This window comes from Vulpes vulpes, chromosome 4 (genome assembly GCF_048418805.1).
Source record: "Vulpes vulpes isolate BD-2025 chromosome 4, VulVul3, whole genome shotgun sequence".
In the NCBI taxonomy this organism is placed as follows: Eukaryota; Metazoa; Chordata; class Mammalia; order Carnivora; family Canidae; genus Vulpes; species Vulpes vulpes.
This window is the reverse complement of record NC_132783.1, coordinates 52,156,890-52,172,631: the sequence shown is the minus strand read 5'-3', so window position 1 is coordinate 52,172,631 and position 15,742 is coordinate 52,156,890. Positions and strand designations below refer to the sequence as shown.

Sequence of the window (15,742 nt, the reverse complement as noted above, 5' to 3'; positions counted from 1 at the left end):
TTGTATCCTGCCACATTGCCAAATTGCTATATGAGTTCTAGTAATCTTGGGATAGAGTCTTTTGGGTTTTCTTTATAGAGTATCATGTCATCTGCAAAGAGGGAGAGTTTGTCTTCTTCTTTGCCAATTTGAGTGCCTTTTATTTTTGTTGCCTGATTGCTGAGGCTAGGACTTCTAGTCCTATGTTAAATAACAGTGATGAGAGTGGACATCCCTGTTGTGTTCCTGATTTTAGAAGAAAGGCTCTCAATTTTTCCCTTTGAGAATGATATTCACTGTGGGCTTTTAATATATGGCCTTTAAGATGTTGAAGAATGTTCCCTCTATACGTACACTGAAGAGTTTTAATCAGGAATGGATACTACATTTTGTTAAATGCTTTCTCTGCATCTATTGAGAGAATCATATGGTCCTTGTCTTTTCTTTTATTGATGTGATCTATCATGTTTATTGTTCTATGAGTGTTGAACTACCCTTGCATCCAGGGGATAAATCCCACTGGGTCATGGTGAATAATCTTCTTAATGTACTGTTGGACCCTGTATCTTGGTGAGAATTTTTGCATCCATTTACATCAGGAATATTGGTCTATAATTCTTCTTTTTGGTGGAGTCTTTGTCTGGTTTGGGGAACAAGGTAATGCTGGCCTCATAAATGAGTTTGGAAGTATTCCCTCATTTTTATTCTTGAAACAGCTTTAGTATAATAGGTATTATTTCTTCTTTAAATGTTTGGTAGAATTCCCCTGGGAAGTCATCTGGCCTTGGACTTTTGTGTCTTGGGAGGTTTTTGAGGACTGCTTCAATTTCTTCACTGGTTATTAGCCTGTTCAGGTTTTCTATTCTTGTTTCAGTTTTGGTAATTGGTAGGTTTTGAGAAATGCATCCATTTCTACCAGATTGCCTAATTTGTTGGCATATAGTTGCTCAGAATACATTTTAAAAATCATTAGTATTTCCTTGGTATTGGTTGTTATATCTATCTCCTTTCATTGATGATTTTATTAATTTGAGTCTTTTTTCTTTTTTAATAAGTTTTGCTAGGGGTTTATCTATCTTACTAATTCTTTTGAAGAACTAGCTCCTGGTTTCAGTGATCTACAGATCTTCTGGTCTCTATTTCATTGAGTTCTGCTTGAATCTTTATTTTCTCTCTTCTCCTGCTTAGTTTAGGCTTTATTTGCTCTTCTTCCTCTAGTTCCTCTAGGTGTAAGGTTAGCTGGTGTATTTGAGATTTTTTCAATTTTTTGAGAGGCTTGTATTGAGATGTGCTTCCTTCTTAGGACTGCTTTTGCTGTTTCCCAAAGATTTTGAATGGTTGTACTTTCATTTTCATTAGTTTTTATAAATCTTTTAAAATTCTTCTCTAATTTCCTGGTTGACCCATTCATATTCATCTTTTAATAGGATACTCTTTAACCTCTAAGTGTTTGAATTTCTTCCAAATTTCTTCTTGTGATTGAGTTCTAGTTTCAAAGTGTTGTGGTTTGAAAATATGCAGAGGATAATCCCAATTTTTTGTTCTCCTTTGAGACCTGATTTGTGACCTAGTAGGTGGTCTATTCTGTAGAAAGTTCCATGTGCACTTGAGAAGAATGTGTATTCAGTTGCATTAGGATGGAATATTCTGTATATATCTCTGAAATCCATTTTGTCCAGTGTATCATTCAAGGCCCTTGTTTCTTTTGCCGAGAGGGCCATGTTGAAGTCTCCTACTATTAATGTATTATTATCTATGTATCTCTTTACTTTGGTTATTAATTGATTGATATACTTGGCTGTTCCCACATGAGGGGCATAAATATTCATAATTGTTAGGTCTTCTTGTTGAACATATCCTTTAATTATAATATAGTGTCCCTCCTCATCTCATTGCAGTCTTTGGTTTAAAATCTTATTTATCTGATATGAGGATTGCTACCCCAACTTTCTTTTGAGGCTCATTTGCATGGTAAATGGTTCTCCACTCTCTCATTTTCAGTCTGGGGGTGTCCTTAGGTCTAAAATGAATCTTTTGTAGATAGCATATAGGTGGGTCTTGTTTTTTAATTTATTCATAAGAGATACAGAGAGAGGCAGAGACATAGTCAGAGGGAGAAGTAGACTCCCTGTGGAGAACATGATGTGGTACTTGATCTCAGGACCCCAGGGTCAGGACCTGAGCCAAAGGCAAATGCTCTACCACTGAACCATCCAGGCATCCTTGTAGGGTCTTCCTTTTTTTTTTTTTTTTAATCTATTCCGATACTCTGTGTCTTTTGACTGGATCATTTAGTCCATTCACATTCAGAGTAACAATTGAAAGATATGAGTTTAATGTCATAGTATTACCTATACAGTCCCTGTTTCTGTGGGTTATTTCTTTGGGCTCCTTCCTTTGCTCATAGGGTTCCTCTTAATATTCCTTGCAGAGCTGGTTTGGTGGTCACATATTCTTTCAGTATCTATCTATCCTGGAAACTCTTTATCTCCTATTCTAAATGACAGCTTTGCTGGATAAAGTATTCTTGGCTGCATGTTTTTCTTGTTTAGTACTGTAAATATATTATGCCAGCCCATTCTGGCCTGCCAGGTCTCTGTGGATAGGTCTGCTGTGAATCTGTTATTTCTCCTCATATAAGTTATTGTCTCAAGCTGCTTTTAGGATTTTCTGTTTATCTCTGAAATTTGCAAACCTCACTATTGTATGTCGGGGTGTTGATCAGTCTTTGTTGATTTTTTGGGGGGCACCATCTATCTTTTGGATATGTATTGCCTGTTTCCTTCACCAGATTAGGGAAGTTCTCAGCTATTATTTGTTCAAATATACTGTGTTCCTCTCTCTCTCTGGGATTCCATCCTCTGGAATCCCAATAAGATATTATTTCTTTTCAAACTGTCATTTATTTCCTGAAGCCTCTCCTCATGGGTTCTTAATTATTTTTCTCTTTTTTTCCTCAGTTTCATTCCTTTCCATCAACATGTCTTCTATGTCACTCACTCACTCTTCTACCTCATTAACCGTAGCAGTTAGAGCATCCGGTTTAGCCTGCATCTCAGTTAAAATATTTTTAATTTCAGCCTGATTAGATCTCAATTCTACAGTAAGAGAATCTCTAGAGACCTTTATGCCTTTTTCACCAGAGCCACCAGTAATTTTATAATTGTACCTCTGAATTGTATCTCTGATGTGCTACTTAAATCCCTATCAGTTATGTCTGTAGCAGGGAGTATTTCTTCCAGTTCTTTCTTTTGTGGTGAATTCTTCCTTCTAGTAATTTTGTCCAGTGCAGAATGGCTGTATGAGTGAACAGAGTCAAAAATATCAACCACAACCCAAGTAAAATACATCCTAGAAAATTCCGAAGAGGTAGGGACCAGAAAATAAAAGAAAAAGAAAACAAAACAAAAAGACCATGAAAGTGAAAAACAAAACCAAAAAAATAGTAAAAATTAAAAAACCAAAAAGGTGGGGAGGAAGACGTGGGCAAAATTAAAAATAGTCTCACAGAATGGACCTAAAAGGTGATCCCCTTGGTTCTGAGTGTATTTTGTTCTGTATGTTATGAGATGCTAAATTCCAAATTTATATAAACCAGCAAAACTTATAGAGAGACACAACAGCAACCACAAAGACAGAAACAAGATAAAAGAGTGGGGCAGAGTGGGAAGGGGAAGAGAATATAGTTTCACATAATGGACCAATACTTTGCTCCATTGGTTATGAGTGTATTTTGGTCTGTATGTTGGAAAGTACTAACTTCCACATTTATAAAACAAAACAAGTAAAAAAACCCCACTATAAGTTACATATCTACAAAAATTAAATTGAATTCATTGAAAGGAATCCAAAAATGAAGAATATATCTAAGACATGTAATTATAAAAATATGAATGTCAAAAAGGAAAACACTTAAAAATGAGGAGTTGATCAAATATTGTAGCTAAGGCAGGAAAAGAGAAAAAATATTGGAAATTTTTAACCTGAAAGATAAATGAATCATAAGGAAAAAACCTTGAGTTTTATGTACTATTTTCCCTCAGTCCTGGAGCTTTCCAGTGCTGCTTGGTCAGTGAACTTGCTGTTCCCCTGTTCTTCCAGATGATCTTCTGGGGGAGGGGCTTGTTGCGCTGATTCTCGGGTGTCTGTGCCTGGGCAGAGATGCCTTGCCCCTTGCCAGGTGGCAGGGCTCCATGTAAAGCTGTTTGTACTGTGAGGCCTTTGTTCCATAGAGGCTGGGCCTCTTCCAAGTGAAAGGAGAAAAAGGAAAAATGACAGGGGTCAGATCTGCTGCCCTGGAGCAAAGAGCTCCCTGTGTCTAGGGCACTGTAGTCTCAGTGCACACTGGCTTAGATCCTCCTGCAGGCGGATGTGAGGGCACTGATTTGTACAGATTGAAGTGCACCTAGCAGTAGGAGAGGTTTCACCGGTTTGATCCCTCCCCATTCTGCCTGTCCGTGAAGGAAGGGAGGATTGCCTGCTTCTGTCCTCTTATGGGCTCTGGAGTACAGAGAACTCAGCTGCTAGCCTGCGTATCCCACCCGCCTCTCCCAGGTGCCCCAGGAGGGGTGCTGCTTTCTGCCATCCAACCACAGTTGAAAAAGAAAGAAAGCTGTGAGCTTTCTCCCCGGCACCCCTATTCTGCATCTCCAGGAATATTGAGACTTCACTGCCCCTCCTGTGATCCTGCTCAGTTTCCCCCCTAAGCGCTTTTCAGTCAGGGAAGACAATTGCAGGCACAGATTTCTAAAGTTCTGGATTGCACGGCTGTGCTGCTTTCCTGCAGTGGCTTTCCAAGGCTCCATCCCCCAAAGTTTATCTTCCAATATATCCCCTCCCTTCCTCTTCTCTGCCTTCCTACCTTGTCAGAAGCAATCACTTTTCTCTCTGTAGCATTCTCAGCTATTCTCTCTTTACATCTCAGGTTGAATTCATAGATGCTCAGGATGGTTTGAAAGTTATCCAGCTAAATTTGGGGGACCAGGTGAAATGAAGATCCCTACTCTTCTGTCATGTTGCCTCTCAAATCTCTTTTAAAAAATTTTAATTCCAGTGTACTTAACATACAATGTTATATAAGTTTCAGCTATACAATATAATGATTCATCAATTCCTTACCTTACTTAGTGTTCATCAAGGAAGTGTCATTTAATCTTAACCAAAATTTTATATACAGTTATTAATATTTGAGGATTAAGTTAAATAACTTTATGAAATCATACTCAGCAAATAGTGGATCTCAAGTTGGAATTTAGGCAGTTTTTAAAAGAAATAGCACCAATAAAAGGATAGAAATGTACTTACCCTGATTATATCTAGTTCTTATTTAGAAAAAAATCATTTGCCTCAATATCAAATTGAATACGGTATATATTTATATCTATGAGAATATCTTGCTGTTAATCTGTTGACTAAAATCCTATTTGTGAGCCATTTAACACATTTAAGTCATTTTGATGAATTTCATAAGATGTTGCCTGTTATTAGGACAATAGCTCTTTATTCATGTTATCTACAACTTGTGAAATAGAGAGGGATAGGCAAATAAGCTGATAATGTCAAGGAAAAGACAGTAGTATCCTTCCTTCATTATGTGGAGAGGTTCTTATACCATTCATAAGGATTTTATAATTTGGAAATTCAGTATTTTAAAACAAGTTAAGTAAATGTATTTTATGTGAGAGTTGCTATGTACACTAAATTCCATAACACTGAATTTATTATGGAGGATGTGTAAGCTAGTATTTAATACATGTGTCAATGCCTGAGGTGGATAGTCATATCAAAAATAATAATATGAGAGAGGTGGGGCAAGAAGACAGAGCAATAGGGATCTTCAACTTACCTGGTCCACCAACTTAACCTAGATAACTTTCAAATCATCCTGAACACCTATGAATCCGACCTGAGATTTAAAGAGAGAACAGCTGGAACACTACAGAGAGAAGGATTTTTGCATCTGGGAAGGTAAGTAGGCAGAAAAAAATAAAATAAAAAAAGAATCCAGTGGGGAGGGGCCCTGCGAGGAGCCAGGCTAAGGCCAGGTGGTGAGAGCCTCCGGACAGGAAAGCCCAGCCCCGGAGAAGCAGGAACCTTAAAAATCTGCACCAGATTCTAACCGGCGGAGAGGCGCTCAGCGGGGAACTCGGAACTTGAGTAGGATCACACAGGAGGGGCGGTGGGGCCTCCGGTCTCCCGGAGTCACTAACAGAGGAGGTGCGCCTGGGGGAGAGCGCCCCACACCCCGCGGCCGATCTCGGTAAAGGGCTGGAGCGCCCGGGGGGCCTCGGGGAGAAGCCAGGGGTCAGGCGGGGGCTCCGGGCAGAGGGGGCTGCGCCCTGCTGCCTTTGGAGCCACGGGCCGGGAGCGCCGGCAGTGCGATTCCAGCGGTGCAGGCCCCAGACCCCAGGGCGCCGGGGGACACAGCCGGGATCCTGAGCTCCTCCAGGACAGGCGGAGGCGAGGAGGGCCCAGGACAGCGAGGACTCTCCTGCCGCCGGGTGCCCCCAAGGTATGCAGTTTAGTGCCCCCTGCCCTGGGAGCATCTAGGCCAGTGCGGACTGGGAGCTGCGGGTGGTTACTGGGGGAGCTGACTCCAGGGCTGGAGACTTGGCCACCACCAGTGTTGTTCCTCCTTGTGTCACTGTGTCTGTGAGGGGCGGGGCCGCCAGGGAACAGGAGCCTCATGGGGTCAACAGTTCCCACTGAGCCATCCACCTGGCGGGGGGCGGGACAGCTCCCCCAGGTGCACACACCTGAGAATCAGCACAGCAGGCCCCTTCCCCAGAAGACCAACTGGAAGAACAGGGGATGAGTGAGTTCTTGACCCAGCAGTGCTGGAAAGCTCCAGGGGAAGTCAAGGGATTTACAGTATATAGAACCAGAGGGTACCCCCTCCCCCCCTTTTCCCTTTTTCCAATACAACTTATTTTAAATCAGACTAAAAATTTCCAATATTTTTTCTCTTTCTCCACCTTAACTACAATATTTTACCACTGCTTCATTTTAAAATTTCCTCCTTTTTGACTTTCATATTTCATATTTTATATTTCTACAATTACACATCTTATATTTTCCACTTCTATATTCCCTCCAACATACTCAATTTAATTTTTGGGAGATATGGTTTTCTTTTTGTTTGTTTTTTTTTTTTTTTGTTTTGTTTCGTTTTGTGTTTCTTGTTTTCTCTGCCTCATTTTGTTCTACAATAGTGGAAGTTAATACCTTCTAAAATGACCAGCATGCACCCAGAACCAAGTGGTATTCCATACTGGTTCATTCCATGAGATTATATTCTCTCTTCATTCTCATTCTGCCCCTCTCTTTTATCTCATTTATGTTTTGGTGGTCAATGGTGGGGCTCTTTACAAGTATTTCTGGTTTATGTAAATTTGGGACTGAGCATATTCTAACATACGAAACTTAATAGACTCAGAAGCCTGAGGATCGCCCTCTAGGACCCCTCAGGTAGACTACATTCTCCCTCCACTACAACTTTTTCACCACCACCATCTCCCAGTTCCACCCCTTTATTTTCTTCTTTTTTCTTTACTTTTTTTTCTTTTTTACTCTTTACTTTTGCATTTTTTTCTTCTTTTTTTCATTTTCCTTTTCTTCTTCTTTGGGATTCCTGGCTTTTTATTTTTTACTACTTTGTTTTAAGATTTGTTTTTCATTTTAGTGATCCTTTTATTTTGTTCTGATCTTTGTTTTAATTTTCTGGTCTCTGACCTCATCAGAATCATCTCGGGTGAAATTTACTTAGGTCATGGTTGATATTCTTGACTCAGCCCACTCATACAGCCACTCTGCACTGAGCAAAATTACTAGAAGGAAGAACTCACCACAAAAGAAAGAATCAGAAATAGTACTCTCTGCCACAGTTACAGAATATGGATTATAATTCAGTGTTAGAAAGCTAATTCATAAGAACAATTATAAAGCTACTGGTGGCTCTGGAAAAAGCATAAAGTCAAGGGACTTCATGACTGCAGAATTTATATCTAATCAGGCCGAAATTAAAAATCAACTAAGTGAGATACAATCCAAACTGGATGTCCTAACGACGAGGGTTAATGAGGTAGAAGAGAGTGAGCGACATAGAAGACAAGTTGATGGCAAAGAAGGAAGCTGAGGAAAAAAGGAAAACAAAAGACCACGAGGAAAGGCTTCAGGAAATAAATGATAGCCTGAGAAGGAAAAATCTATGTATAATTGGTGTTCCAGAGAGCGCCGAGAGGGACAGAGGGTCAGAAAGCATATTTGAACAAATCATAGCTGAGAACTTCCCTAATTTGGGGAGGGAAACAGGCATTCAGATCCAGGAGATAGAGAGGTCCCCCCTCAAAATCAATAAAAAACGTTCAATACCTCGATGTTTAATAGTGAAACCTGCAAATTCCAAAGACAAAGAGAAAGTCCTTAAAGCAGTGAGAGACAAGAGATTCTTAACTTACATGGGGAAATATTAGATTCACAGCAGACCTCTCCACAGAAACCTGGCAGGCCAGAAAGGGCAGGCATGATATATTCAGGGTACTAAATGAGAAGAATATACAGCCAAGAATACTTTATCCAGCAACACTGTCATTCAGAACAGAAGGAGAGAGAAAGACCTTCCAGGATAGGCAGAAACTGAAAAAATATGTGACCACCAAACCAGTTCTGCAAGAAATATTACGGGGGACCCTGTAAAAGAAAGAGGGAGCCCAAAGAAACAATCCACAAAAGCAGAGACTGAATACGTATTACAATGACAGTAAGTAAATTCATATCTTTCCATAGTTACTCTGAATGTGAATGGGCTAAATGATCTCATCAAATGATGCAGGGTTTCAGACTGGATAAAAAGCAAGACCCATCCATATGCTGTCTCCCAGACTCATTTGAGACCTAAGGACACCTCCAGCCTGAAAATGAAAGGTTGGTAGACCATTTACCATTCAAATGGTCTTCAAAAGAAAGCTGAGGTAGCAATCCTCATATCAGATAAAGTAAAATTTATCCCATTATCCCAAAGACTGTAGTAAGGGATGAAGAGGGACACTATAGCATACTTAAAGGGTCTATCCAACAAGAAGACCTAACAATCATGAATATTTATGCCCCTAATGTGGGAGCTGCCAAGTATATCAATCCATTAATAACCAAAGTAAAGACATACTTAAATAATAATACACTAACACTGGGAGACTTCAACACTGCACTTTCTGTAAATGACAGGTTTTCTAAGCTGAGCATCACCAAAGAAACAAGGACCATAAATGATACTCTGGACTAGATGGGTTTCACAGATGCATACAGAACTTTCCATCCAAACGCAACTGAATACACATTCTTCTCAAGTGCACCTGGAACTTTATCCAGAATAGAGCTTACTGGGTCACAAATCAGGTCTCAACTGATACCAAAATACTGGGGTTGTCCCCTACATATTTTCAGACCACAATGTTTTGAAACTAGACTCAATCACAAGAAGAAATTTGGAAGAAACTCAAACACGTGGAGGCTAATGACCATCCTACTAAAAGATGAATGGGTCAACCAGGAAATTAGAGAAGAATTTACAAGATTCATGGAAACTAATGAAAATGAAGATATAACCATTCAAAATCTTTGGGATAGAGCAAAAGCGGTCCTAGGGGAGAAATGCATTGCAATACAAACCTCCCTCAAAAAATTGGAAAAACTCAAATACACAAGCTAACCTCACACCTAAAGGAATTGGAGAAAGAACAGCAAATAAAACCTACACCAAGCAGAAAAAGAGAGATAATAAAGATTCGAGCAGAACTCAATGAAATAGAGACCAGAAGAACTGTAGAACAGATCAACAAAACCAGGAGCTAGTTCTTTGAAAGAATTAATAAGATAGATAAACACCCAGTCAGCCTTATTAAAAAGAAAACAGAAAAGACTCAAATTACTAAAATCGTGAATGAAAGAGGAGAGATCACAACCAATACCAAGGGAATAAAATGATTTTAAAAATGTATTAGAGCAGCTATCTGCCAACAAATTAGGCAATCTAGAAGAAATGGATGCATTTCTGGAAAACCACAAATTACCAAAACTGGAACAGGAAGAAATAGAAAAGCTGAACAGGCCAACAACCAGGGAGGAAATTGAAGCAGTCATCAAAAACCTCCCAAGACACAAAAGTCCAGGGCCAGATGGCTTCCCAGGGGAATTCTATCAAACGTTTAAGGAAGAAATAATAGGTATTATTTCAGTTCCGAAGGGTAGAAAGGGACGAAATACTTCCAAACTCGTTTTATGAGGCCAGAATTACCTTGATTCCAAAACCAGACAAAGACCTCACCAAAGGAGAATTATAGACCAATATACCTGATGAACACAGATGCAAAAATTCTCAACATGATATTAGCCAATAGGATCTAAGAGTGCAGTAAGAAGATTATTCACCATGACTAAGTGGTATTTATCCCCGGGATGCAAAGGTGGTTCAACACTGGTAAAACAATCAATGTGATCACATCAACAAGAGAAAAAACAAGAATGATATGATCCTCTCAATAGATGCAGAGAAAGCATTTGACAAAATACAGTATCCATTCCTGATTAAAACTCTTCAGAGTGTAGGGATAGAGAAAACATTCCTCAGCAACCTAAAAGTCATCTATAAAAAGTCTACAGCAAATATCATTCCCAGTGGGGAAAACTGAGAGCCTTTCCCCTAGGATCAGGAAAACGACAGGGATGTCCACTCTCACCACTGTTATTCAACATAGTAGTAGAAGCCCTAGCCTCAGCAATCAGCCAACAAAAAGAAAGAAAAGAAGAAGAAGCCAAACTCTCCCTCTTTGCAGATGACATGATACTCTATACAGAAAACCCAAAGGACTCTATTCCAAGATAGAGAACTCATATAGCAATTCAGCAATGTCACAGGATACAAAATCAATGCCCAGAAATTAGTAGCATTTCTATACACTAACAGTGAGACTGAAGAAAGAGAGATTCAGGAATCAATCCCATTTACAATTGCACCCAAAACCATAAGATACCCAGGAATAAACCTAACCAAAGAGGTAAAGGATGTATACTCTAAAAAATATAGAACACTTCTGAAAGAAATTGAGGGAGACACAAAGAAATTGAAAAATATTCCATGCTCATTGATTGGAAGAATTAATATCGTGAAAATGTCAATGCCCAAGGCAGTTTATACATTAATGCAATAACTATCAAAATACCATGGACTTTCTTCAGAGAGTTGGAACAAATCATCTTAAGATTTGTGTGGAATCAGAAAAGACCCCAAATACCCAGGGGAATATTGAAAAAGAAAACCAGAGCTAGGAACATCACAATGCTGAATTTCAGGTTGTACTACAAAGCTGTGTCAAGATACATCTATGAAGACAAGGGAAACAAAAGCAAAAATGAACTATTGATACTTAATCAGGATAAAAAGCTTCTGCGCAGCAAAAGAAACAGTCAACAAAACTAAAGACAACCAACAGAGTGGGAGAAGATACTTGCAAATGACATATCAGATAAATGCTAGTATCCAAGATGTATAAAGAACTTATTAAACTCAATACCCAAGAAATAAACAATCCACTCATGAAATGGGCAAAAGTCATGAACAGAAATTTCACCGAAGACGTATGTACACATGGCCAACAAGCACATGAGAAAATGGCTCTGCATCACTTGCCATCAGGGAAATACAAATCAAAATTCCAATGAGATACCACTTCATACCTGTGAGAATGGTCAAAATTAACAGACAGGAAACAAGAAATTCTGGAGAGGATGTGGAGAAAGGGGAACACTCTTGCACTGTTGGTGGGAATGTGAACTGGTACAGCCACTCTGGAAAGCTGTGTGAACATTCCTCAAAGAGTTAAAAATAGAGCTACCCTACTACCCAACAATTACACTACTGGGGATTTACCCCAAAGATACAGATCCAGGAAAAGCTGAGACACCTGCACCCCAATGTTTAAAGCAACAATGTCAGGAACCCTGGGTGGCGCAGCAGTTTAGTGCCTGTCTTTGGCCCAGGGCGCGATCCTGGAGACCCGGGATCGAATCCCATGTCAGGCTCCTTGCATGGAGCCTGCTTCTCTCTCCGCCTGTGTCTCTGCCTCTTTCTCTCTACTCTCTGTGCATTCTCATGAATAAATAAATAAAATCTTTAAAAAAAAAAATAAAGCAACAATGTCCACAATAACCAAACTGTGGAGGGAGCCTTGGTGTTCATTGAAAGATGAATAGATAAGAACGTGTGGTATGTATATGTATGTATGTATGTGTGTGTGTGTGTATATATATGTATATATATGTATGTAAGTATATATATAATATATATACTTACATACATACATACGTACATATATACTGTGGAATATTACTCAGCCATTAGAAAGGACAAATACCCATTATTTGCTTCAACGTGGTTGGAGCTGGAGGGTATTATGCTGAGTGAAGTAAGTCAATTGGAGAAGGACAATCATTATATTATATTATATGGACAATCATTATTATATGGTTTCACTCATATGGGGAATATAAAAAATAGTGAAAGAGATTATAGGGGAAAGGAGAGAAAATGCATGGGACAAATCAGAGAGTGTGACAAAACTTGAGAGACTCCTAACTCTGAGAAACAAACAAGGGGTAGTGGAAGGGGTGGTGGGCAGGGGGATGGGGTGACTGGATGACAAGCACTGATGGAGGCACTTGACAGGATGGGCATTGAGTGGTATAATGTATGTTGGGAAATGGAACTCCAATAGAAATATACATAATAAAAAACAAAAAAGTAGATAAATAAAAATAAAAACAGTAGAAAAAATAATAATATGAAGTTGAGCTCTTTATCTATTCATTATTGATGGACACTTAGATTGTTCCATACCTTAGCTATTATGGATAATGCTGTTGTAAACATTGGGGTACAGATATCTCTTTGAGATGATGTTTTCTTTTCCTTTGGATGTATTTCCAGAAATGGAATTCCTAGATCATATGGTAACTTTATTTTTGATTTCTTGAAGAAACTGCATACTTTTTTCCCATAGGGTCTGTACCAGTTTACATTCCCACTATCAGTGTATAAAGGTTTCTTTTTCTTCACAGTCTTGACAACACTTGTTATCTTTTGACTTTTTACTAATAGCCATCCCAACTGGTGTGATGTGGTATCTCTTGTGGTTTTGATTTACATTTCCCTGATGATTAGTGATGTTGAACACCTTTTCATGTACTGGTTGGCTATTTTTTATCTTTTGGGGGAAAAATGTCTATTTAGGCTTTTTGTGAATTTTATATCAGTTCATTATTATTTTCTATTGAGTTGTATGAGTTCCTTATATATTTTGGATATTAACCCCTTATAAGTTATGTTATTTTAAAATATTTTCTCCTATCACATGGTTTGCCTTTTCATTGGTGATTACTTTTTTTTACAGACGCTTTTCTTTTTTTTTTTTAATTTTTATTTATGATAGTCACAGAGAGAGAGAGAGAGGCAGAGACATAGGCAGAGGGAGAAGCAGGCTCCATGCACCGGGAGCCCGATGTGGGATTCGATCCCGGGTCTCCAGGATCGCACCCTGGGCCAAAGGCAGGCGCCAAACCGCTGCGCCACCCAGGGATCCCTTACAGACGCTTTTCACTTAGAAATAGTCACATTTGTTTATTTTTGCTTATGTTGGTTTTGCTTTTGTTACGAAATCCAAAGTCAATGCCAAGACTAATAATGTCAAGGAGCTTATTACCCCTATTCTTTTTCCCTATAATTTTTCACCTTCAGTCCTTTGAGATGTTTTTTTGTACGCTATAAGATGGGCCTATCCTTTTTGCATTGTATATGCTTGGACTCTTTGTCAAAAATTAATTGCTCACATATGATGGTTTTATTTCTGGGCCCTTTATTCTGTACCATTGATCCATGTGTCTGTGTTTATGCCAATACCATACTATTTGATTACTATAGCTTTGTACTATAGTTTGAAATCAGGAAATGTGACACTTCCAGTTTTGTTCTTTGTCAAGATTGCTTTGGCTACTTGGGGTCTTTTGTGGTTCTTTTGTGGAATTGTTTTTTATATTTCTGTGAAAAACGCCATATAATTTTGATAGGGATTATATTGTTAGTATGGACATTTTAACAATATTAATTCTTCCAATCTATCAACACATTTATTTATGCCTTCTTCAACTCCCTTAATCAGTGTCTTATAGTTTTCAGTGTAGTAATCTTTCACTACCTTGGTTAAATTTATTTCTAAGTATTTTATCCTTTTTGATGATATTATAAGTGGGATTGTTTTCTTCATTTCACTTTTTGATAGTTCATTGTAGTTTGGCCTTGGGTCTCATAAAGACCTTTTAAGCATGATGACCAGGGTATTAATCAATGTAACATATTAGCAAAGAGTTGAAGGTGATTAGGGAGCAAGATATACGAATATTTAAGAGAAGTGTAACTACAAAGACTGTGGGGTAAAGGCCCCGGGACTGCAGTGTGCCTGCACATATATTAGCAATGGCAGGAGATTAATTGTAGAATCAGCCGAGTGAAGGAGAAGAATTCAGCACAAGGTGAAGTTAGGTGGACAGGTGAACATAGGGAGGCCCTTAATGAGGGAACAGAGTAAGGTCATATCATAAGGAAACTGATGAGCTATTGGGAAAATATCAACTTTATGACTAGAAGAATGGTCATGACCAATGCCACTTATGTCTTCAGTGTATCATTCTGGTTACCATGTGGAAAGCAGCTGTGGGTTTTTGTTTATTTTGTTTTTGCTTGATTTTTTTTTTTTTTTTTTTTTTGAGAGAAGCAGGTGAGATAGGCAAAAGCAGGAGACTGTTAAGTATTAGAGTAACTCAAGTTAGGGTTGATGCAATTTGCAGTTTGTTCCAGGGTATTAGTAGGCAAAGTAGTAGGTAGTGATCAGATTCTGTATACAATTTGAAGGTAATAAGGACAGAATTTGCTTATGTAATTTATGTGAGGTATGGAGAAGCTAAGGATGACTATCAAGGTTTTGAACCTCAAAGTGATTACATGATTAAGTTACCTAAATTTAACACTATTAATTAAAATTTATTTTCTATGGTAGAGAATTTTTGAATGACATTAAGAGTTTCTCATTTTCTTTCAATGGAAAATTTATAAAAACTACATTTAAGCATTTGTATTAATTTTTATTTATCTATTTTAATAGTTCTTGCCAGTAGCTTCAGTCCATATCGTGAAGGAAGATTTATAGAAAGGCGACTGCGATCCTCATCTGAAGGAACTGCAGGGAGTAGCAGAATGGTTTTGAAACCAAAAGATGGAAATGTAGAAGAAGTAAATAGTCTAAGAAAGCAAAGAGCAGGTTCATCATCTTCAAAAATGAACAGCATGGTAAGTATACATAAATACTTGCATTAATAAAATAATTATGTATGTGAACTGAGATATTGGTGCCTCTTGCAATATGAAAACAGATTGACAAAAAAAACAGACTAAAGAATAGATATTTCATATTTGAAGGGAAATCGGTCTCCTTAGTTGATGTCTCAAGTTAGGCTACGTTTTCACTTGAGACTTTTTTTTTTTAAAGATTTTATTTATTTATTCATGAGAGTCACAGAGAGAGAGGCATAGACACACGCAGGGGGAGAAGCAGGCTCCATGCAGGGAGCCCGATGTGGGACTCGATCCCAGGTCTCCAGGATCACACACCCTGGGCTGAAGGTGGTGCTAAATCGCTGAGCCACTGGGGCTGCCTTCGCT

At 38.6% G+C, this 15,742-nt stretch overlaps 1 protein-coding gene across 5 annotated transcripts in view; it reads left to right on the top strand.

Moving 5' to 3' along the window:
• The window catches only part of CCSER1 (coiled-coil serine rich protein 1), a 1,368,919-nt gene that overhangs the window by 160,038 nt on the left and 1,193,139 nt on the right, over positions 1 to 15,742 (top strand). For all 5 annotated transcript variants that reach the window (XM_072755652.1, XM_072755653.1, XM_072755654.1 and 2 more), the window contains exon 3: positions 15,186 to 15,370. In XM_072755652.1, the coding sequence (XP_072611753.1) occupies positions 15,186 to 15,370 (185 nt within the window). The remainder of the gene's footprint in view (positions 1 to 15,185; positions 15,371 to 15,742) is intronic.